The 19,665-nt window shown below is 35.0% G+C and overlaps 1 protein-coding gene and 2 long non-coding RNA genes across 5 annotated transcripts; all 3 read left to right on the top strand.

The window, feature by feature from the left end:
- The first annotated feature begins 689 nt into the window (after window positions 1–689).
- LOC110793900 (uncharacterized) lies at window positions 690–4,329 on the top strand. Of its 3 annotated transcripts, XR_008927202.1 has the most exons (6): window positions 690–1,297; window positions 1,527–1,555; window positions 2,171–2,292; window positions 2,840–2,987; window positions 3,615–3,684; window positions 4,301–4,329. It is a non-coding gene; the product is annotated as an uncharacterized lncRNA (long non-coding RNA). The 3 variants fall into 3 exon arrangements; XR_002534829.2 differs by lacking the exon at window positions 4,301–4,329 and having other exon boundaries at window positions 2,843–2,987; window positions 3,615–3,852; XR_002534828.2 differs by lacking the exon at window positions 4,301–4,329 and having other exon boundaries at window positions 3,615–3,850.
- A 3,667-nt stretch (window positions 4,330–7,996) lies between these two features.
- Window positions 7,997–9,403, top strand: LOC110793899 (uncharacterized). Its single transcript, XR_008927201.1, has 4 exons — window positions 7,997–8,237; window positions 8,334–8,393; window positions 8,499–8,560; window positions 8,912–9,403. It is a non-coding gene; the product is annotated as an uncharacterized lncRNA (long non-coding RNA).
- Window positions 9,404–15,744: 6,341 nt separating this feature from the next.
- LOC110793905 (60S ribosomal protein L35) lies at window positions 15,745–18,184 on the top strand. The gene is made up of 4 exons (XM_021998842.2): window positions 15,745–15,903; window positions 16,009–16,144; window positions 16,240–16,396; window positions 17,953–18,184. Exons 1-4 carry the CDS (start codon window positions 15,900–15,902, stop codon window positions 18,025–18,027), a joined length of 372 nt encoding a protein of 123 aa, XP_021854534.1. The 5' UTR covers window positions 15,745–15,899; the 3' UTR covers window positions 18,028–18,184.
- Window positions 18,185–19,665: the final 1,481 nt, after the last annotated feature.

Below are 19,665 nucleotides of genomic sequence, written 5' to 3'. Positions count from 1 at the left end.
CAACCCCCCCACTCCCTAAAATGATATGGTCCCCACTTGTTTTTCTTATTAAAATATCAACTCAACCCCACTTGTTTTATTACTTTATTTCATTCCATTCTTTTTCTTAATATCCGTGCCCGGCTAAGTGTATCTCTTAAATAAATATGGAGGGTGTATCTCACTACACTATTTTATTTTAATAAGAGTACTTCACTTATGTTCTTGTCGTACCCTCTTCCAACCCAACATCCTCTTCCATCGCCCCACCTAGCACCGGGCCACCCCCACCACCAAAATCACCGATGCCACCAACAATCAGATCCGAAAACAAAAAATCAATTATTTGAAATATCCCGACCCACACTTTTTGAAACCCATAACCACCACGGCGGTGCCTATATCAATCATCCAACCAGGGATGGAAATCTTTGACCCAACCCGATAACCTGACTTGAACCCGACCTAAAGTTACAGAGAGGAATCTGAACCCGACCTGAATTAATCCCAAATGAAGTGAAACCGGCCCGATTTGAGCCATTTATCATATTTTGTAGTAATATTAAGCTTTACAATATTTCTAATACCGTTTTACACAAACCCGAAATTGACCCGAAACCAAACCTGAACCTAACCCATTAATCTGAATTGTTGCCCCTACATCCAACATAGTCACCCACTCACCCTTCTTGCAAAAATGACAATCCTAACACTTTAAAACATACAAACTTCAAGTTACTATTGCAGCAATAGTGTGCTGCCGATTTTGCCCCCACCTTTCAACCTTAATTACTGGATTTTTCCATGACGTTGGATGGTGCCACGTGTTCTATCAGCCATCTGCCTGGTTTGCTCCTCTTTGTTTTCCCTTTCTCTTTCCTCGACTGAGATCTTCTTCCCCTTCCATTTTCTAGAAACCCTAGCTCTATCTCCGCAATCTCCACAATCTCCATCGCCCCCTTCACCTATCTCCTTCCATCATCCTGGATTTTCAGATCGTCAATCCCCGTTTTTCTTCAAGAGGATGTTGTTTTATGGTGATCAAAGGCCACGTTCGAGGATTTTGAGAAGGAGTCCGACATTGATGCATTCGAATGTGATAATCGATTGTTTTCTATGGTTTTGTTATTAATTTTGCTATTTTTGGTCAGTTTAACTCACTACCTCCTTCATTTTCAACCCTAGCTATCCGCTCTCATGTGACGAATCGGTTGATTCTTAATTCGCCTCTTCAACAATCAGCACCCAGGTTCTTCATGATTATACTCTCTCAAACAAATTCTCCGCTGCGAAAACCGTTTGAACCCTCGAATCTCAGGTCTGAGTTTTTATTTTTAATTAGTGTATACGTATTTGACATTTTAATTCATCAATTAAGATAATTTATTTGGTCTATTTCCAGTGATTTTGAATTTAGGGTTCTTATTTTTATCTATTTTCTAATTCAATTTCATTAATGTTTTGTTTTATAGCGTTGTGATTTTAAGGTTTCTGAGATTTTAAGCTTGTAACATTTTCCTACTTCATTTATTTTTGTTTGGGTGCAGGTATTGGGGAATCTAATTGGCAATGTCAGGTTAGAGTTTATTACTTTTCTTTTGGGATTTATGGTTGAATTTTTGCCTCATTTTTTCTTAACTATAGGGGTTTATAAGATAACGTGTAGCTGGATTTTGTGTAGTTGAATTATGTAAATGAATATATATTATACACAATGAACGCATATTTTCTCCTCTTCAATCTTTGAGTTTTGGATATTTGGATTAGCTTATGATTTTCGTTAGTAATATTTGATTATCCAGTTGTTAAATTGTTTAGTAGAACTGGTAGCACGTAGGAATTGTCATATCTTTCAAGTGTTTAAATAATTTGATCCATTATGTTAATGTCGATTGTCAATTCGACTTTAAGGACGGAAGACTGAGATTTGATCATTGGGAGGAACTTTTTCTTTGCATATTATATACGGGCGAGTTCAAAAAATAGTGCTGAACATGTTGATCAAATAGATGTAAGGTGTTTTGTCCAGTGCAAGATTATAAGCTCATTAGAACGCTTATATAATCTAGAATTTATTCTATTAATAATGATGAGAATGTGACTTTCTTCGTGTAGACAAAGCTTTATTTTTTTTTAAAGTAGATTATGAGGTAGAGGCTCTCACATATATCCTATCTCTTATTCTTTGCAGTGAGAAAAGCGACGAGGATAATGCTTCTCTTAAAACTTTGCGAGATGCAAGTATGAAAACAAGGATGGTAAAGGAAGCATATGACATCGAGAAGCATCATATATAGTGGATAGAAGGCTATGGTAAGTTGTATATAGTTTGTAACTATTGTAAGTGTGGAATTATCAATCAATATTCCGTTTCTTTTATCTTGCTTCGCCTCATCAATTTCATAAGTTCCTCCGAGAAAGCACATAAAGTTTATACAGGGGATGGGAAAAACCCATATATATGACTGTTCACTGCAAAATCTTTTTCCTTGTGTTCAAGTGTGGATACATGTAAGACTGTAGACTGTAGTGGACCAGACACGTTTTCTTAATGTGAAATAAAGAGTCTGGGTATCATAGATATTGATAGGCTTTGTAACTTTGTGTCAAGCTCGTGTTATTACTGTTCCCAAAAAAATAGTATTGCAGTATGAATTTAAGTCCTACTTTTGGAAGCTATTACACATGTACCATGAAATTTATGGTGTAGATCTATGGTATATATTGATGCAGTTTCAGAAAGTCATACTAAGTTATATGTGAATATTCTTACAATGTCTTTGTTTATGTATACGTTTTTTAAGGCTATATAGTACGGAGTATGAAATCTGGGTTCTGATGGTTTGTATGCTTTTATTAGCAGATATATGTTCAACAAATGGCATGCCCAATAATGATGGACGGGTAACTATGAGAAGGTTATGGAATTGTACAATGTCCCGAGGCTTAGCCGTAACTCCTTTCCTCTTCTAACTCCCCCAAGATCTGAAAATGATAATAGCACTATCGTATGTCGCCCGACTTATTGCTTAAATATCATGTTATTAATGCTAAATAAACTACTACCTGTTGCAACTTGCAAGTTTTCAGTTCTTTACTAGCTTTTTCCTATTAGTGTAAACAGAATTAAAACTTTTCTTATAGATGTTACATCCTTTATCTCTAATTGTATCTAATGGGAATTGTACTTCAGAAAACATATTTGCAAAGATACATTTCAACCAAATGTACCCCAAAAGTAAAACAGTGAGGTTACTTGTTATTCTCCCCTGACTTGTACTCCTTGAAGTTGTAACTCCTTGTTCCTTTGCCGGATATCGTTTTTTTGTTACTGGCTTACTGCTTCTTGCCTTTTGTCTCTACGGTCTGGATCGACCACCCTAAAAAAACTATTGAGGTCATCAACTTAGTGAATGAGTATAGATTATTACAATTACTTTTTGATCATCGCCTTTTAATAAATAGATATAAGAGACTAACAGACAAACAAAATCACAATTTGGTGGGTTGTGTTTTGTATTGGTAAATATGCCCCCAATTTTTTTTGTCATTTTCCTTAAGAATAATGTCATTTGTCACTATTCTAGGTGTGATCATTTGTTGATTAATTTTCATCATCATTTCATGATCTGTAGGGTTTTGGAGTTGCGGGAAGCAATTCAGACGGACTGAATTCAGAGTGAGTAGTTGATTGTGTGTGAAAAGGTGAACAATTTCTCAATTTTATTTGTAGAAATGAAATTTTTTTGTACCTTCATTGTTCCTTGTACAGAATTCTCTGGTTATAGACCTTATAGTAGCTTCAAATTGATTTAAGATGGCTGTCACTCTTTTGAATGCATATTTTGTTGTTGGCTTTATTTTGGCACTGAGTTTTAGTTATTCACATTTTCCCTTAGCTATTTATATGATATGCCAGAACATTCGGAGAAAGGAAGTTTTAGTAGGGGGATTCTGTTTACTGAACATTTAGCATCGATTCTGTTTACTTGAGTGGAAGCCTGGAAGAAGTTGTTGATGTTATATCTTTTGGGTTTTATCTTCTTTTACTTATTACAGAGTATCTGTTATGAGGAAAGCTGAGTCAAGATTTTCATAGGAATTCGAATGGAATTTGAGAGTTGTGTTAGAGCTTGTGCCTTTTTCTCAATGAAGAGTTTGGAACTTCCTATAACCCAATTTGACTGATAATACTTCCACTGTCACTGCTACATATTAGAATTGTTTTATCAATTTAACTATTCTGTGCACTAATATTTGAGAATCTTCTTTTCCCATCTTACTAAAGTTGATATATTTTCATTTTTGGCTTGTGATTTAGATGGGCGTGGCCATCCTATTTATGCAAAGGTACTTTGATTATTATTGTTACTCCTTAATTTCCATTTTTAATTTGTGATTTTACTTGTTTTTTATTTTACTGGGTTGAAAATATTATTCATAATTTGTATTGATTTCTGTAGTTTGTGAAATTTGTGATCTTTAAGGAAATATGTAGCTTCTATTATCATTACTATTATCCTTAATTTCCATTTTTTATTTTTTATTTAAATTGTTAATGAATTCGTTGGGTTGAAAATTTTGTTCATAATTCGTATTGATTTATGTAGTTTGTGAAGTTTGTTATCTTAAGGAATTATGTATTTGTTTAATATTGAGGATTAATATTTGGCTTTGCTGGGGAAATCATTGAATTGTATGCTTGTTAGGGTTTGGCACTTTAGTTTTAGTGGGGACTCTTGATCAATTTATAATCCCTGAGTCCATGGTTGATTGTTTATTGTTTATTGGTTGTTGTATACCTTGGTTGTCATTCCATGACTGGAATGTTAATATCTTCATGTCTAAAAGAATTAAAATCAAGTTGTATTATTGTTTATTAAACTTGGGATACCCAATCTTCGGGTGAGATGTTGTGAGGTGAAATTCTTCCTCCGATTTGTTCTTTTATGTTTGTTTCCTCATTATGTTACTAGACATTTGCATTGTTGTCACTATGTTAGGAGATTTACATGCCATTAACATTGTTCTTACTATTCTATATATGTAGTATCTATTCGTTACAACAAACGAAGTCAATGTACTTTCTTGCGGGCATGCAATGCATTTGGAATGTGCTTAACAGATGGAGGTGCATTATCAGTTAGAAATCAAGGACCTTGACCTTTACATTTGAGTTTCTTGTTGTTGGTGCTAATCTTTTTGTTACAATGGTGAATCACCCTATTTATCTGGCGGCTGTTCATATTTTTACCATGATTTTTGTGCTCCTGCTCAATTTTCCGGTGCATCGGTTTGGGTTTCTTAATTTTATTTTTGTGTGTTCCCTTATTTTAGTCGAATTCTGATGAACTGGATCTCTTTATTTTTGTTTTTTTATTTTTAAATTTGTTTCTTTTTTGGTGATATAAGTGAACCTGATTCTTCGGGATATGTTGAGATTTAAATTGATAATTTGTTTTAAGTAATAGGTCAATATTAGTTCATTTTGTTTTTGTAGTTACGAGTTATGACTTCTAACGAGGGTTTTCTATTTGTTTGAAATCTTTTATATAATTCGCAACGGCAAGATTTGATGCTAAATAAGATCATGCACCTAAAACTATTATCTTTTGTTAATTTTCTACATAAATTCAAAATTTGAGAGTGACTGTTTTCATCAATTTTGCGGTTGAGGTTTCCGAATTGCAACGAGAAACCATTTTGACGAGTGAGTTGTTATTTTTGGTATAGAGGCTTAGTGCATGACCTACTTGGGTTTTGTTGATACCACGGGTTTTGTTCGTCTATTTTGCTACTTTTTAATTGAGAGTGTATGATTTTTCTTGGTGCTTCACATATTTCTCTACGTCTCCATAACTATGTTGTTGTTATAAGTAAAATTGTGCTTGTATTGATGTAGATTCAGAGGTTATAGGTTATATCATGATGGTGTAGAGATCTTGGTGATGCAGTCAACTGAAAACACTCCTTTACGATGTCTTGAACACCTTAGTCTTGGTTAAGGGGATGGGGATGGAGCTTTTGAGTGGCGAGGGGACGCCGGTGGTGATTAATGGGAGGTCGGAATAAGTGGTGTTTATGGAGGAGGATTAGTGAGTTGCTAAGGTGGAGCATGGTGTTCTTATTAATTTTGTTTCCATGCCCCAAGGTGGTAATGATCTCAAGCGCATTCGTTTCAAGTATAATTTATGTTTTTTATGATTTTGGTTTTTGTTTGTGGTGGTTATTTTTTTTATCTGATGTTTTTATTTTTAGTGGGTTGATACTAGAAAAGAAATTCATTGAGGGGATATACTCATATACCTCCTTCTCTTGAGCATTGCTCTTTACCCTTAGTACTGTAAGTGCTCTCACTTCATCTAATGGCTTTCAGATTTTTATTAATTAATAACCTATGATGTTAACTGTTCAAACCTATGATTTTTATTAATTAATAACCAGGTTTTTAAAGAGAATCAGTTCAAGTGACTCTTTAACCGTAATTCTTCAAACATATCTATGAATTTAGGGAAATATATAATTAAACAAACATATTCAACAAACAAATAATTGAGAGAAATTATCTTGTGGGTTTTGTTGTTTTCTTTGAAAAACTTGGATAACATAATGAAATTTTCAATGAAGATGTGGGTGCTCATATATTCTCTTTACCTAGAGGTCAATAAAGGGGAAAGAAATACGAAGTAGAAGCTTTAGTGTGTGAAATCAAACGAGCTTGCTTTTCTTCTTTAAACAGCAAAATGATTTCCTTTTTCTTGTGGATATATTGTTGTGGGGCCGGAGTGGCAAGTTGTTCCCTTCATGAGGTTTTTATTATACTACTATTATTTCGAGTTTAAGCTGAAAGATATTGATGTTTTATTGAACTTGTGATCAAATGTTCATGAGTTGATTCTGAACATGTTGCAACCTTAATCATCTGCTGATATAGCTAATCTTAGTTGTTAAGGATATGTCAACTTTCGTATTTCATAGTACTGAACAAACGAGGTTCATTTTGTTTTTTTAATGTTTCGTAGGTGAACTTAGATCTTGGTAACTACGAGAGATTCTTAGACATCAAGTTGGGAAATTTATTAGGCAAGCTAATTGACCGACACTGCATTATTTGTTACCTAACTTGTCCCTCAATCCTTCATTCCCAAGGATGGAGTAACCCACTTGACTATGATATTAAGTTGATGTTAATTAATATTTTCCTTCCTTTTTGATGTATGTGACAGTCTGTTATTGACAAGGAGAGAAGGGGAGATTATTTGGGGAAAACTGTTCAGGTCTTTTTCCTTTCTAATTGAAGATTTTCAACTGCTGCTGCTGAAAACTTCGTAGTCTGAATTATTTTCTTTGTACTTGTTAGGTTGTCCCACATGTTACTGATGAAATTCAATCGTGGATAGAACCCGTAGCGCATACACCAGTAGATGGACAAGAGGGTCCTCCTGATGCCCGTGTCATCGAATTGGGCCGAACTATAGGTGCGTAATCTAATATACGTGGTTTGTCATGAACTAGAATGTTGCTTTTATAATAGGTTTGAATATTGTGTTTTCATGATGTAGTGGACATTGAATCCATGCCGTTTGTTGAGGTTCTTGGACAATTTTCCTATCGCTTTGGTAGGTCTTCAAGGACCTGTTGCACGCTTGTACATGGATATTTTTCGTTGGAAAATTATACTGATACGTCTCTTCTCAACATGTTTTGTAAATTTCAAGGACCGCTACTAAATGTTGTCAGGGAGCAGGTGATTGAATCAAATACCAGTTTGTTGGATTTTTTTCTTTCTGTTTGTATGAACTGGATTTTTAAGTCTGGGGTTTAGACATGTTCCTGGTATATGTAACTGATGTAAAACCTATTCTTGCTTTTAACAGAAGACAAAGCCAACCCAACACAGTGTTCGGGGTGCGAGGCCAGGGCTTGACGATAGATATTTTAGCTTGCCGCAGTACGATGGTATACACTTTTCTTTTCATGCACATATACACTTTTCTCACTGGTGATTTTTAGCTTAAACATCCATTATTTTTGTGCAGCCTCTTGATGAAAATGTGAAGGCAAAGCTCTCACAGTTTTCCCAACATTTGGCACATTCCTCCACTTCTTAGAGTAGGTGGTTTTGCTCTGTTATTGAATTGGGAAATCTGGTTTAACCTCTATCAAATCATTGCGAATGTTGAACTTTTGAATATCCTTTTATTTCCCTCATGGTCAAAAGGCTCATGAATCTGTATTAAAATGCTCAACCTCTACAGGTTAGTCCTTTACCTTCATCTCCTATTTTCTCATTTTATTGTCAGTATACCCGAATCCCACCTTACTTCTGCTTGGCTCCATGCAACTTTGCGAAGAATCCAGTACTAGATTAATGGACTAGGAGAGCTCAACTCTGCAGCTTGTTGTACGAGCCTGTAAGTTCGTATTGACAATTTTTCTTATCTATATGATATTCTTGTATTAGCTAAAGCATCATTATCCACTATTTTTTTTTTGTTTTTTTGTTCTCAACCCATTAGGTGAGGATAGCCATGGTGGAAAGTACAGTGGACTTTCAGATTCTTATCTATTTGTACTAAAGGTATTGCCTCCATCTTTTGGGTTGGGTTTTTGGTTATATTTACTCTGTTTACATGCATGTTGGCTATAAATTTTGAATTAATGGAAAATTTGCATACTTTAGAATTATTGTGTTTTGGAGTCGCGATAGAGTGTCCAGAATGCATGTAAGCTACTCTAGATTAGAGCTAATTAGAAATTCCTAACTCTAGGGTTTGTCTAAAACCATCCAAGGAAGAACCAATGGTGAAAATGAAAATAAAAGAAGGGAAGCAGGGACTTTGGTTTTGTTTTGAGCTGGGTTCAACCCACCTTAGTAGGTATTGTAACGTTGCTATTTGCAAACAAATTCATTTTATTATGTTAATTTCAGTTCTGTAAATTTGCAAAACAATCGTTGCCGTGAAGATGTTTCGTACTAAGCATTTCTAGGCGGAGACCAACAACAGCCCTCTCCAAAAGCAACGTGCTCAAGTGGCATCTTAAACAAGTGGCATTAGAAGAGGTGGAGTTAGAGGGTAATGCCAAGGAGACTTTGGAGGTTGCGGCAGAAGAGTAAACACTTTCAGAAATGCCTCCCTTTTATATGCGTGCAAGCTCTATTAAAATCCATGTTAAAATCAATATTATGTATTTGTGAAAGTTAAGTAGTACCGGAACCACGTACGCCTTTTACAAGCAACCATTGTTTATGCTGCATGGCTTTAGTATTTATGTGTTGGGTTTTTATTAGAGGAACATGGAACCAAATTTTATGTTCCGAGGACATATATAGCGCGCCATTGACCTTTGGGATCACTTATGACTTGTGTAGGGGTTTCTATATATGTAACCTATATCAATTAATAAGATACATTTCTTATCATCTACGGAGTACTGTATTCATGCTTTTACCTATTTCAATAGTGTAATTAGGCTTATGATTTGCATAACGTTTCGGGAGATAGTTTCTTATATTTTGGGGGAACGTGCGCGCTAGCGCACGTTCCAACAACTAGTATCGGAAAGAAATCAAAGTGGTGCAAAATTGATGTACGAGTAATAAAAAAAGAAACACTTAGTATTTGAAGCTTAAATAAATCAAAGCATTCCCTTTTTAAAATGATGATCACTTTATAGCTTCAATACCATAAAATAACATTTCTGAGGAAACCAACAAGTTATAATTTTTAAATTTAGCAATTAGGAATCAAGAATGACTTGTGAGAAGAAATGGAGGATAGATTAGTTTTCTAATTTCAAGATAAAATTAAAGAAAAGGCAAGGGTAAACAATTGAAAGAGGAGTTAAGCACAAAGACGAGATCTAACCTTTTAAAATTTTCACCGTTTGGAACCATTAGTTTTTTTTTACACCATATATGACTACTTTTTATTTTTCGGCCAAAATTAACCAAAGTAAACAAATTAAAGATCAATCCACTTAGTTAAAAGGTTAGTCCCTTGGCTAAAATAGTACTCCCTCTGTATTTTAAAAAGAGATACACTTTGACCGGCACGTAGTTTTAGGAGAGTGAGTTGAATTTATTAAAATAAGATGTAAGTGGAGTAGTGGGTGAATTATTTTTTATAGTAAAAAAATGATGTGAATAAGTTTGGGACCACAAGAAAGAGAGAGATATTAATATAATTGGAAGTGGGGATCGGACATGTCAAAAAAGGAAAGTGTATCTCTTTTTAAAATACGTTCGTTTAAGGCAAAGTGTATCTTTTTTAAAAAATACAGAGAAAGGAAAAAAACTCATTTTCGTTTTTAAAAGTCCTCAATTCTACGGAGTAATTACGTACAACTCATTTTCTCTCTCCTCACCCAAACAACCACCGCTTCAACCACCACTACACCACCCCTTCTCTTGGCAATCAACCACCACTACACCATCCTTCTCTCTTCTCACCTCTCTTCTCTTGCAATCCTACGAAAGAACTTTTGGGAAGTTTTTGATATGTTGAAGTTGGTTGAAAACAAGAATGACATAAATAAGAAGAGCTGTGTGTCTAATGCCCCAAACATTAAGGGGGTGTTTAACCCTCCTCCACACCGTCACAATTGCCGGCATATGCTTTGTGGCGTCACTTAGGTAATTTCCCTCTCTTTTTCTCCCATGTTCTTCACATGCAAGCTCATCAATGGCTGTTAATTGATTCTTTTTTCCCTGGAAAAATGGAATTAATTTGATATTTTTACTTTTAACAACATATGATTTCGTGTTTGGAAGAGAATCAGCTCGCAAGAATTGGAGCAAGTTGATCTGTATATCGAAAGAACGGAAATCAAATTGTTGGTGCATCAATTTGTAGGTTTTGTCCCCATTCTTTAGCTTAACTCATTTAAAGAGAATGGCGGTGGCCATCACATTCTCTAGGTCGATTTTGGATGAAATTTCGTGTCCGGCCAATTTGTAACAGGTGTAAAAGTGGGTGGTTGTTTTGAAGCCGGTAGAATATTAAAGTTGGTTTGGAAGAGTAAACCACTAACACCAATGTAAGTGGTTTTATTTAAAAGATACGAAGTATTAGGTTAAGGGCACTTTTAAAATACAAACGAGCGTGCAGTATGCATAATAGAATAAGGCTCTGTTCTGTTCGACTTATTTTGACTTATTTCAGAAAAAATAAGTTTAGTTAAGTTCAGTTAAGTTCAGATAATATAAGTTCAGGAAAAAAAATTCAGACATTTTAACACATAAATAAGTTTATTTCAGTCAAAATAAGTTTTTCCAGATTAAAAAGTTCAGATAAGTTAAGATAAGTTCAATTAAGTTCAATTAAGTTCAGATAAAAAACTTTCACAATTTACCAAAAAAGCATTTTGGATATTAAACTTTTCAAATGTAATACGGAGTGCTAAGGTGAACCTCTGATTGAGGCTAAAAAAACCTTGCAAGGTGAGTTTATCCCTAGTCTTGAAGTGAGTATTGAAAAGAGTCTGGAGCTAGAATCTTGGAACAATGTGGTAACAACTACGGAGTATAACAAGTATTGAAGTGAGTTTGAAAATCCAAGACTCGCTCAAGACTCATTTAGGATTCCAACTTTTTATCCTATCAAGTTATGCCATATCATCCTACTTTATCCTATTTAATTATCTTTTTAGGAGTTTGGTTGAGTTTGGCATGAGTGTGGGTATAATGTGTAAAAATAGAGAGAGTCTTGTGCGAGTCTGAGTAATGGAAAAGTAGGTAAAACTTATTAGAAAACGGATGTGGCCTAGTCTGAAAATTAGGGTTAAGTCTGAGGGATAAACTCACCTACTCAAAACTTAACACATAAAACTCACCCCATACGAGCTTGACAACAATGCTACTAAGTAAGGCGTAAGGCTGATACAAACCGAGGTTGGCGTAGCGGCAGTCTGTGAGGTATTTCATAATACCTCACAGGGTTATTTTTGTAAATTTATACCAACATCAAACAAATTAGGAATAAGACAAAATGAGTAGGACAATAGGAAAAGGACAAAATTAATAAATAAAAGAGAAGAGAATGACAGAAAAAGAGGAGAGAGAAAGTGACATGAACTACCATTTCTCTTTTACAATGTACCATTCTTTAAAAAACAAGTACCATTCTTTAAAAAACAAGTACCATTTTTTAACAAAACACCATTTGTTTTTTACAAAATGCCATTCTTACTTTAAAAAATACCATTTCCTTTCATTTTTTGTACCATTACATCATTTGTTCGATCCATAATCGGTCCAAAAAAATATGACAGCAAGCAGTTTTGTCTTTTCTCTATTTTGTTTCTTTGTTGGTGTTATGTTTTTGGTGATACATCACAGCATGAGATTTTTACTTCCTCGATACAAACCCACCCAAAACCAAATTGCATTAACTTAAAACACGAAACAAAAGGTCTTGTGCGCACAAGGTGTACAATAAATTTATTGTGCACCAAGATGACTTTAACCCTTTTTTTTGTAACTTTAACCTAGTTTTGATTGACTTTTATATTAGTAAAAAATTTTTGGAAAAATTACTTTAAATAATCCAACCTTTCGACGATTTTCCGTTAATAATCCAACATTTGAATTATTATCTAATAATCCAACCTTTGCACCCCATTAACTTTTATTAGACCTAAGTGACCGGGAACCGGTAAAGAAGGTCAACCTTTTTATTTTAGTTTTTTTTCCCCTAACCTCCTTCCTCCTAATTCCTCTGCCTCCATAGCCATTTTCTGATATATCTTCTTCTTCCCTCCCAGCTACTTACCTAATCAAGATATTGGGTCAAATTTGGAACTTGCTAACTAGGAAAGGAGTTCAAAATTGAAACATGAGTTTCGGTGATTTTCACAAAGCAAGGAACAATGAGAAGAGGGTGGAGGTTCGTTCAATGGCGGCAAGGGTGGAGGTTCGTTCAATGGCGGCGACGCTCACTTTCTCCTATCTTCTGTGTCATGTCATTCAAAGAAATTTAAGGGGGTAATTTGTTATCAATTTCTCAATGAAAAACCCTTAATAAATCAATCACAATGTTTTCTACCAAAAATGCAAAATTGCGTGATTCAAACTAAAATAGTCAGAGCCAAAGACTCCTAATTTTCGCCGACGAGGTGATTTCTTGTTGTTGAGTTTTTCTGCTACCTCGCACCACCAACCAAAGTTCAATTGGCGGCGAATTTCTACTCTTCACCCTATCTCTCATCTCCTCACCCATGCTACAGCTGTTACTGTTGTTGGTTGTTGGTGTTGTTGTAATACTTGTTTGTCGCTCATTGGTCTAATTACTCTTCAATCGTTCAATTGGAGGTGAAGAGAAAGGGGGTTGTGGAAGGGAGGAGATAGAAAGGGTCAATAGAGGAGGAGGGGGTTTTTGGTGTGTATAGGATGTCAATGGGTGGAGGAGCACTAAGCAGCAACGGTGGTGCATGGAGGAGGTGTTGTGGTGGACCGGAGGGTAGGAGAGACGGGGTCTGTACTCTGTAGGAGGAGTAAGAGGATGAAGAATAAGAAAAATAAAATAAATAAATATTCTAAAAGGAAGAGGAAAGTAATAAGAAGAAAAAGAAAAAAAAACTTGTGACCAATGGTTTCTTGACATGTGTACAGATTACCTATTATTTCAGGTTGGTGACCTGTTGGGTACAATAAAAATTAATGGGGTATAAAGGTTGGATTATTAATTAATATTCGATAGGTTGGATTATTAGCGGAAAATCGTCAAAAGGTTGGATTATTTAAAGTAATTTTTCCAAAAAAAATTGATAGATAAATATTTTAAAGGGTTAAATGATTAATTTTCTACATTATTAGTTATTTTGAAGAAATAAGTTATACTCCCTCCATTCCTTTATGTTGTTCCCATAAAGAATGTTGGGGGGTTTTTAAGAAAACTGAATCTTTGTTTGTATTGGGATAAGAGTAATGATTGGGTGTAAGAATAATGATTAGGTGTAAGAGATTATATATTTAAAATAAAGTAAGGAGAGAGAAAATATTAAATAAATAAGATAAATGAGAGATATTTCATTAACAAAATAATCAGATTAAAATCGAACCAGAAAAAGAACAAAATTGGAACAACTCTAAATCGAACCACTAAATCGAACCAGAAAATTCGATTTAAAATATAACCAAAAAATAAGAAAATCCAACAAAAACCCAGAAATTTAGACTTCAATCAACTCACAAATTCGTGAACAAATTCGAGCACAATTCAACCCATAAATACGAACATATTCAACCCAGAAAACCAGGAAAATTAAACCTAAATCGAACAAATTAAACCCAGAAAATCGAACAACAAATTCAACCCAGAAAATTGTACAAATTCAACCCAAATTCAACAAAAATCGAGCAAAATCCAACCTAGAAATACGAACAAATTCAACCAAAATTAAACCCAGAAATTCAAGAAAGTTCAACCAAAATCAACCCAAAAATTAGACAAGAAAATCGAGATAATTCAACCCAAATTTAGACCAAAATAAACCCCAAAAAATCCACCAAAATCAAACCAAAATTCGAGAACATTCAACCCGAAATTCGACCAAAAAATTCGACAAAAAATTCGTCCAAAATCAACCAAAAATTCGACAAAAATTAACCCATAAAACTCGACCAAAATCAACCAAAAAAACAACCCAGAATTTCGTCATAAGTTCGCAAAAAAAAAACCCCTTAAAATTTGAAACATGAATACAAAAATAAATAAATACTCAATTTCACGATTTTGAGGATTTAGAGGTCAAATTCGACCATGAAAACTCTAGATCTAGGGTTTTCATGGTCGAATTTCACCATCTAAAACCAAAAATACGTATTCTACAGCTTTTTCGGGTGGTGGTGGCGGTGGCGGAGTTGCGGTGGTGGTGGCGGCGATATTGAACGAGGAGAGAGAAAAGTGAGAGAGGAAGGAGGAGAGAGAGAAAAGTGAGAGGAGGAAGATGAAAATGAAGAACATCCGATGTTCTTGAGAATATGAGAAAGAGAAACAGAGAAAGGAAGGAGGAGAGAGAGAAAAGTGAGAGGAGGAAGATGAAAATGAAGAACATCCGATGTTCTTGAGGGTATGAGATAAGAGAAACAGAGAAAGGAAGGAGGAGAGAGAGAAAAGTGAAAGGAGGTAGAAGAGAGAGGGAGAAATCAGAAATGTGAGGAGGGGGGTTGAAGTGAAAGTGACGGGTAGTGGGGTGGGATTATGGGGATGGGAAATTAATTAAATAAGGTTGGTGGGGAAAAAGAGGGTGGAAAAAGGGTAGAATCTTAGGGTTTTTTGGTAAATAGTGGGGAATCTTAGGGTAAATTGGTAAAAAAACTATGGCAAAAAATAGTAAAGATTCAGTAGGGGAACAACAAAAAGAAATGCCAAAAAAGGAAATGGGAACAACAAAAAGGAATGGAGGGAGTACTAAAATGAAAAAATTTATCACTCAAAAATAAATAACTTTTACCTATATATGCTTAACTTTTAATCATTTTGAGTTAACTTTTACTCCGGTGTACAATATTTAGTGTACAACCATTGTAAATAAGAATGTGTGAACACGAAATTGACCAATCGAACCTCACCTAAAACCTAAATCAACACTAATTTAAATTTGAAAAGACAAGTAACTCCATATCACCTGAACTCAGTTGAACCAAACCCGACAAGACAAGACAAGACATACATAACCATTTTGACATCTTTATCTACGAGTCTAATACCAAAAAACCCTAAACCCATTTTGTAGCTCAAATACTTTTACAACACCATAGGCCCATTAACCCGCAACCACAAACCACATATATAAAAGGAACTTCCATTCTTCCATTAAACCCTTTCTAAAGCGAGCCATTTTTGTGATAGGGTTTCCAGAATCCCAAATTCGCCGTCGTCGCCGCCGCATCAGCTAGCACCTCCAGAACCACAGAAATGGGTAAGCCATCGATTTCCCTTTCTTCTCTCTCCTTCGTGTTCGACGAATGCAAGCCTTTTCAATGTAGTTGATTCAATCTGCATTTTGATGTGTAAATTTGTGCAGCGAGAATCAAACCCCATGAGTTGAGGCAGAAGCCCAAGGCAGATCTATTGGCCCAGCTTAAGGATCTCAAAGCTGAGCTCGCTCTCCTTCGCGTTGCCAAGGTTACCGGTGGCGCCCCTAACAAGCTCTCCAAGATGTAACTTTTTCTCTCTCCTAGGGTTTTGCAATTTAAGGTTTTTGTTTTGATTTTTATTGAATTGAATTGGGGTATTCTGGCGGAAAATTTTGCAGTAAGGTGGTGAGATTAGGGATTGCTCAAGTTTTGACAGTGATGTCACAGAAGCAGAAGTCGGCGTTGAGGGAAGCTTACAGTAAAAAGAAGTTTTTGCCTCTTGATCTTCGTCCCAAGAAGACCCGTGCTATTCGTCGTCGCCTCACTAAGCATCAGGTATTGTTTTCTATCTTCTGCTATTTCTTGTGTGCCTAAATGTTTTGCTCATTTGTTTATCATGTTGTAGATTGTGATATTCGGTTAGCTATTGTAAGCGTTTGAATCGAGAATACCTATTTACTGATGATTGGGGCTGGCCTTCTGCTAGTGATTGTATGATGTTGAATGCCGAATGAAATGTTGGCGTTTATGATGTTAAATTAATTTGATTGACGGGAATCAGTGTTTTAATTCCAAGAACTGTAGTGTTAAAGTAGTGAAGTGCTTTATAATTTATTTCCTAGATAATATATGTATATGATTGGAATGGTTTGGTAGAAATTAAGTTCTTGTTTGGTTTTCGAACTTTGTTTTGTCAGAGTTATGAAGTGCTACTTTGTGGATGATTTTGCTCATTTAACACCCAAATAAGGATTGGGTTTTCGTGAAATGAAGTTTACTACATTATTTATGAATTTATTCTTTAGCTTAGATGATGGATTGGAGAGTATATGATTGGATTAATTTGGTATAACTATCTTATCTGCTGCTTTATAGTATTTTTTAGAGCTGAAGCAGGCATGCTTCAAATTTACTTCTTGTTTGGTTTACGGAAGATGCTGTTTAATGGTGGATGATTTTGCTCCTTTAACTCCTTAATAGGGTGTGGGATTAGCTTTGTTCGTGAAGTGGGATTTGGGTATTTATTGGAGTTGAGATCTCAAGTGGAGAAGTCCTTTCTAATTTGTTTTCTATTAGATAACGTATTTATTGGATTAGCTTTGTTCGTGAAGTGGGAATTGGGTATTTATTGGAGTTGAGATCTCAAGTGGAGAAGTCCTTTCTAATTTGTTTTCTTTTAGATAACGTATTAGAGAACTGAGATTATATGATTTGAGTGGTTTGGTATGGAGAAATTAAGTGCCACTTGGTGGATGATTTAGCTCATTTAACACTCAAATAAAGCGAGTTTAGCTTTGTGAGTGTGATTATTACTCAAAATTTATTTTGTCTAGTGATTCTTTAGCTTTAGTTTTACTTTTGCAGTTCCGAACCACTTCTTAGGACCCTTTGGGATGTGATTTAAAAGAAAAGGGTTTAAACTTGGTGTTGAGTCTTGATGGGTGCCCAGTCATTCCTTTTCTCGAGACTGTTAGTAGTGACTAGTGAATGTTTGAAACAGACAATAGTTAGGTAAGAGCTTATTGTCATACTGTAATAATCTGCAATCACTATGATAAATACAGAACTTTTCCAAAGTGGAATGCTAATAATCATTAGGAAAGAAGGGTGTAGTTTAGTGGTAATTTTCAATTTTCTGCTGGTTGCAACAATTTTGGTCCTGACAGGGACCTCAAGGTAGTTTTGATGTAAGTTATTGTGCTTTTGTGAAAGCATTGATCTCTTCGCGGAAATGTCTGTTTGTATTGTGCCATGTCCAAACTCACCATAACTACATCAAGTCTTTGATATTAAGAAATTTGTAGTTCTTTTGCCTCATTTGATTAGCTGTTATGAAAGTGATGTTTGTTATTTTGAGTTGTGTATATTATAACCAATTTGTTTTTCTCCAGGCATCCTTGAAGACTGAAAGGGAGAAGAAGAGGGATATGTACTACCCCATGAGGAAGTATGCCATTAAGGTGTAGGCTTAGGAATCTATTATCTAAGGGGGATTTCTACATTCCATGGAAATTTTGTTCAAATGTTTTAACATTTAAAAATCGAGGTCCAGTTTATGACATTAGTAATTTTCCTTCTATTATGTTGCGAGCATTTTCTATTATCAAATAGATTTGTGTCCAAGATCTGTTCGACTTATTTAGCTATTGTTTTAATGTTTATTTTGCGATCATACAGTAACGTTATATGGTAGTTACTGTATTTTTGAGATGTTCAGATCTGATTATACAAGTGTATTAGAAGAACAGAATTGGTACGCGAATAAGATGGTTCTCATCCTTTGATCTTTCTCTTGAAACCTCGCCATGTGAATTGACCTAGCTGGTTGCATTTCTTGGGTGACCTCCTATCTCGAAGGTCTTTATCTCGCTTTCTATGGCGAGTGGCATGAAGGCGAACTAACTTGCAAGCCTTTTGATCTTTTCTTTCTCGCTTAATGCAAGTTCGAACTTTCTAGGAGCCCAAGGTCGCAGAAATTTGAACAAATCATACTACAATGTTTCAAACAAGTAAACCTAAAACTAAGCGACACAAAAGAATAACACGAACCTCATCAATCAACGTTATACACATTACACTCTTTCGTTTATTTTTATGCAATAAGGCTCCGTTTGGTAGGGCGTTAAATGCTTTCATGGAAAACGATTTTCCCCTTTTTAACCATTTCACGTTGTTTGGTTGGGTAAGGGATGTAAAATAATTTTCCATTACGCTATTAAAGATGGAAAATTCTTTTCCATTTGAAAGGAAGGGAAACCACTTTTCCTTATTTCCTCCTTACCTATCTCTCCTTTCTTCCCCCCAATCTTCACCATTTTTTCCCATTTTCCTTTAAGTTACCAAACAAAGGAAAACTAGTTTAGAATTGTGTTTTTCCTTAAAAACTGTTTTCGATGGAAAATCATTTTACAATGAAATCGTTTTACGCTTTATCAAACGAAAGCCTAAGTATGAAGTATAAAGCAACGTTAATTTTTATAATTTTTATCAAATTTGGAGATTTCAGGATTTGATGTTGGAAATTGTTAATATTTTGGGGTATGTGTACCATAAAATCTACCTATGGCAACACGAGAATAACAATTATTCATCAATCGTCACACACGCTTCACTCAGTGCCAGTAGTAATACCCACTTATAGGTGTGACCTTGTGGGTAAAATCGAGAAAATACCATTTAAGAGGCGAAGTAGATGGTTTTAACTTTTAAGCAAACACCATTCCCATGGGGATCAATATGGAAATAATTGGTTTCCGAAACTGTTCGAATTTGCCAATGTTCAAAATCCGGTTTCTGAAAACGTTTAAATTTGCCAAAATTGAAGGCTACTTCATCCGTATGAAAATGATTGATTCACTTTGACCGACACAAAATTTAATGGAAGTGAGTTGATTTTATTAAGGAATGAAAAAAGTTGAGTAAGTGTAGATTAACTAAATTGAAATAAAATATAATGGAAGTGGGGTAAGTGGGTAAGTGCGGATTAAATGATTAAATATAGTAGTGGGGGTATTTGGTGTAAGAAGGATATAGATGAGGGGATAAATTTCCAAAAATCGAAAGTGCAACAATCATTTAATTACGAACGATTAAGGAAAGTGCAC

The sequence above is a fragment of the Spinacia oleracea genome, chromosome 2, assembly GCF_020520425.1.
Source record: "Spinacia oleracea cultivar Varoflay chromosome 2, BTI_SOV_V1, whole genome shotgun sequence".
Classification (NCBI taxonomy): Eukaryota; Viridiplantae; Streptophyta; class Magnoliopsida; order Caryophyllales; family Amaranthaceae; genus Spinacia; species Spinacia oleracea.
This window is presented reverse-complemented; position numbering and strand designations above follow the sequence as displayed.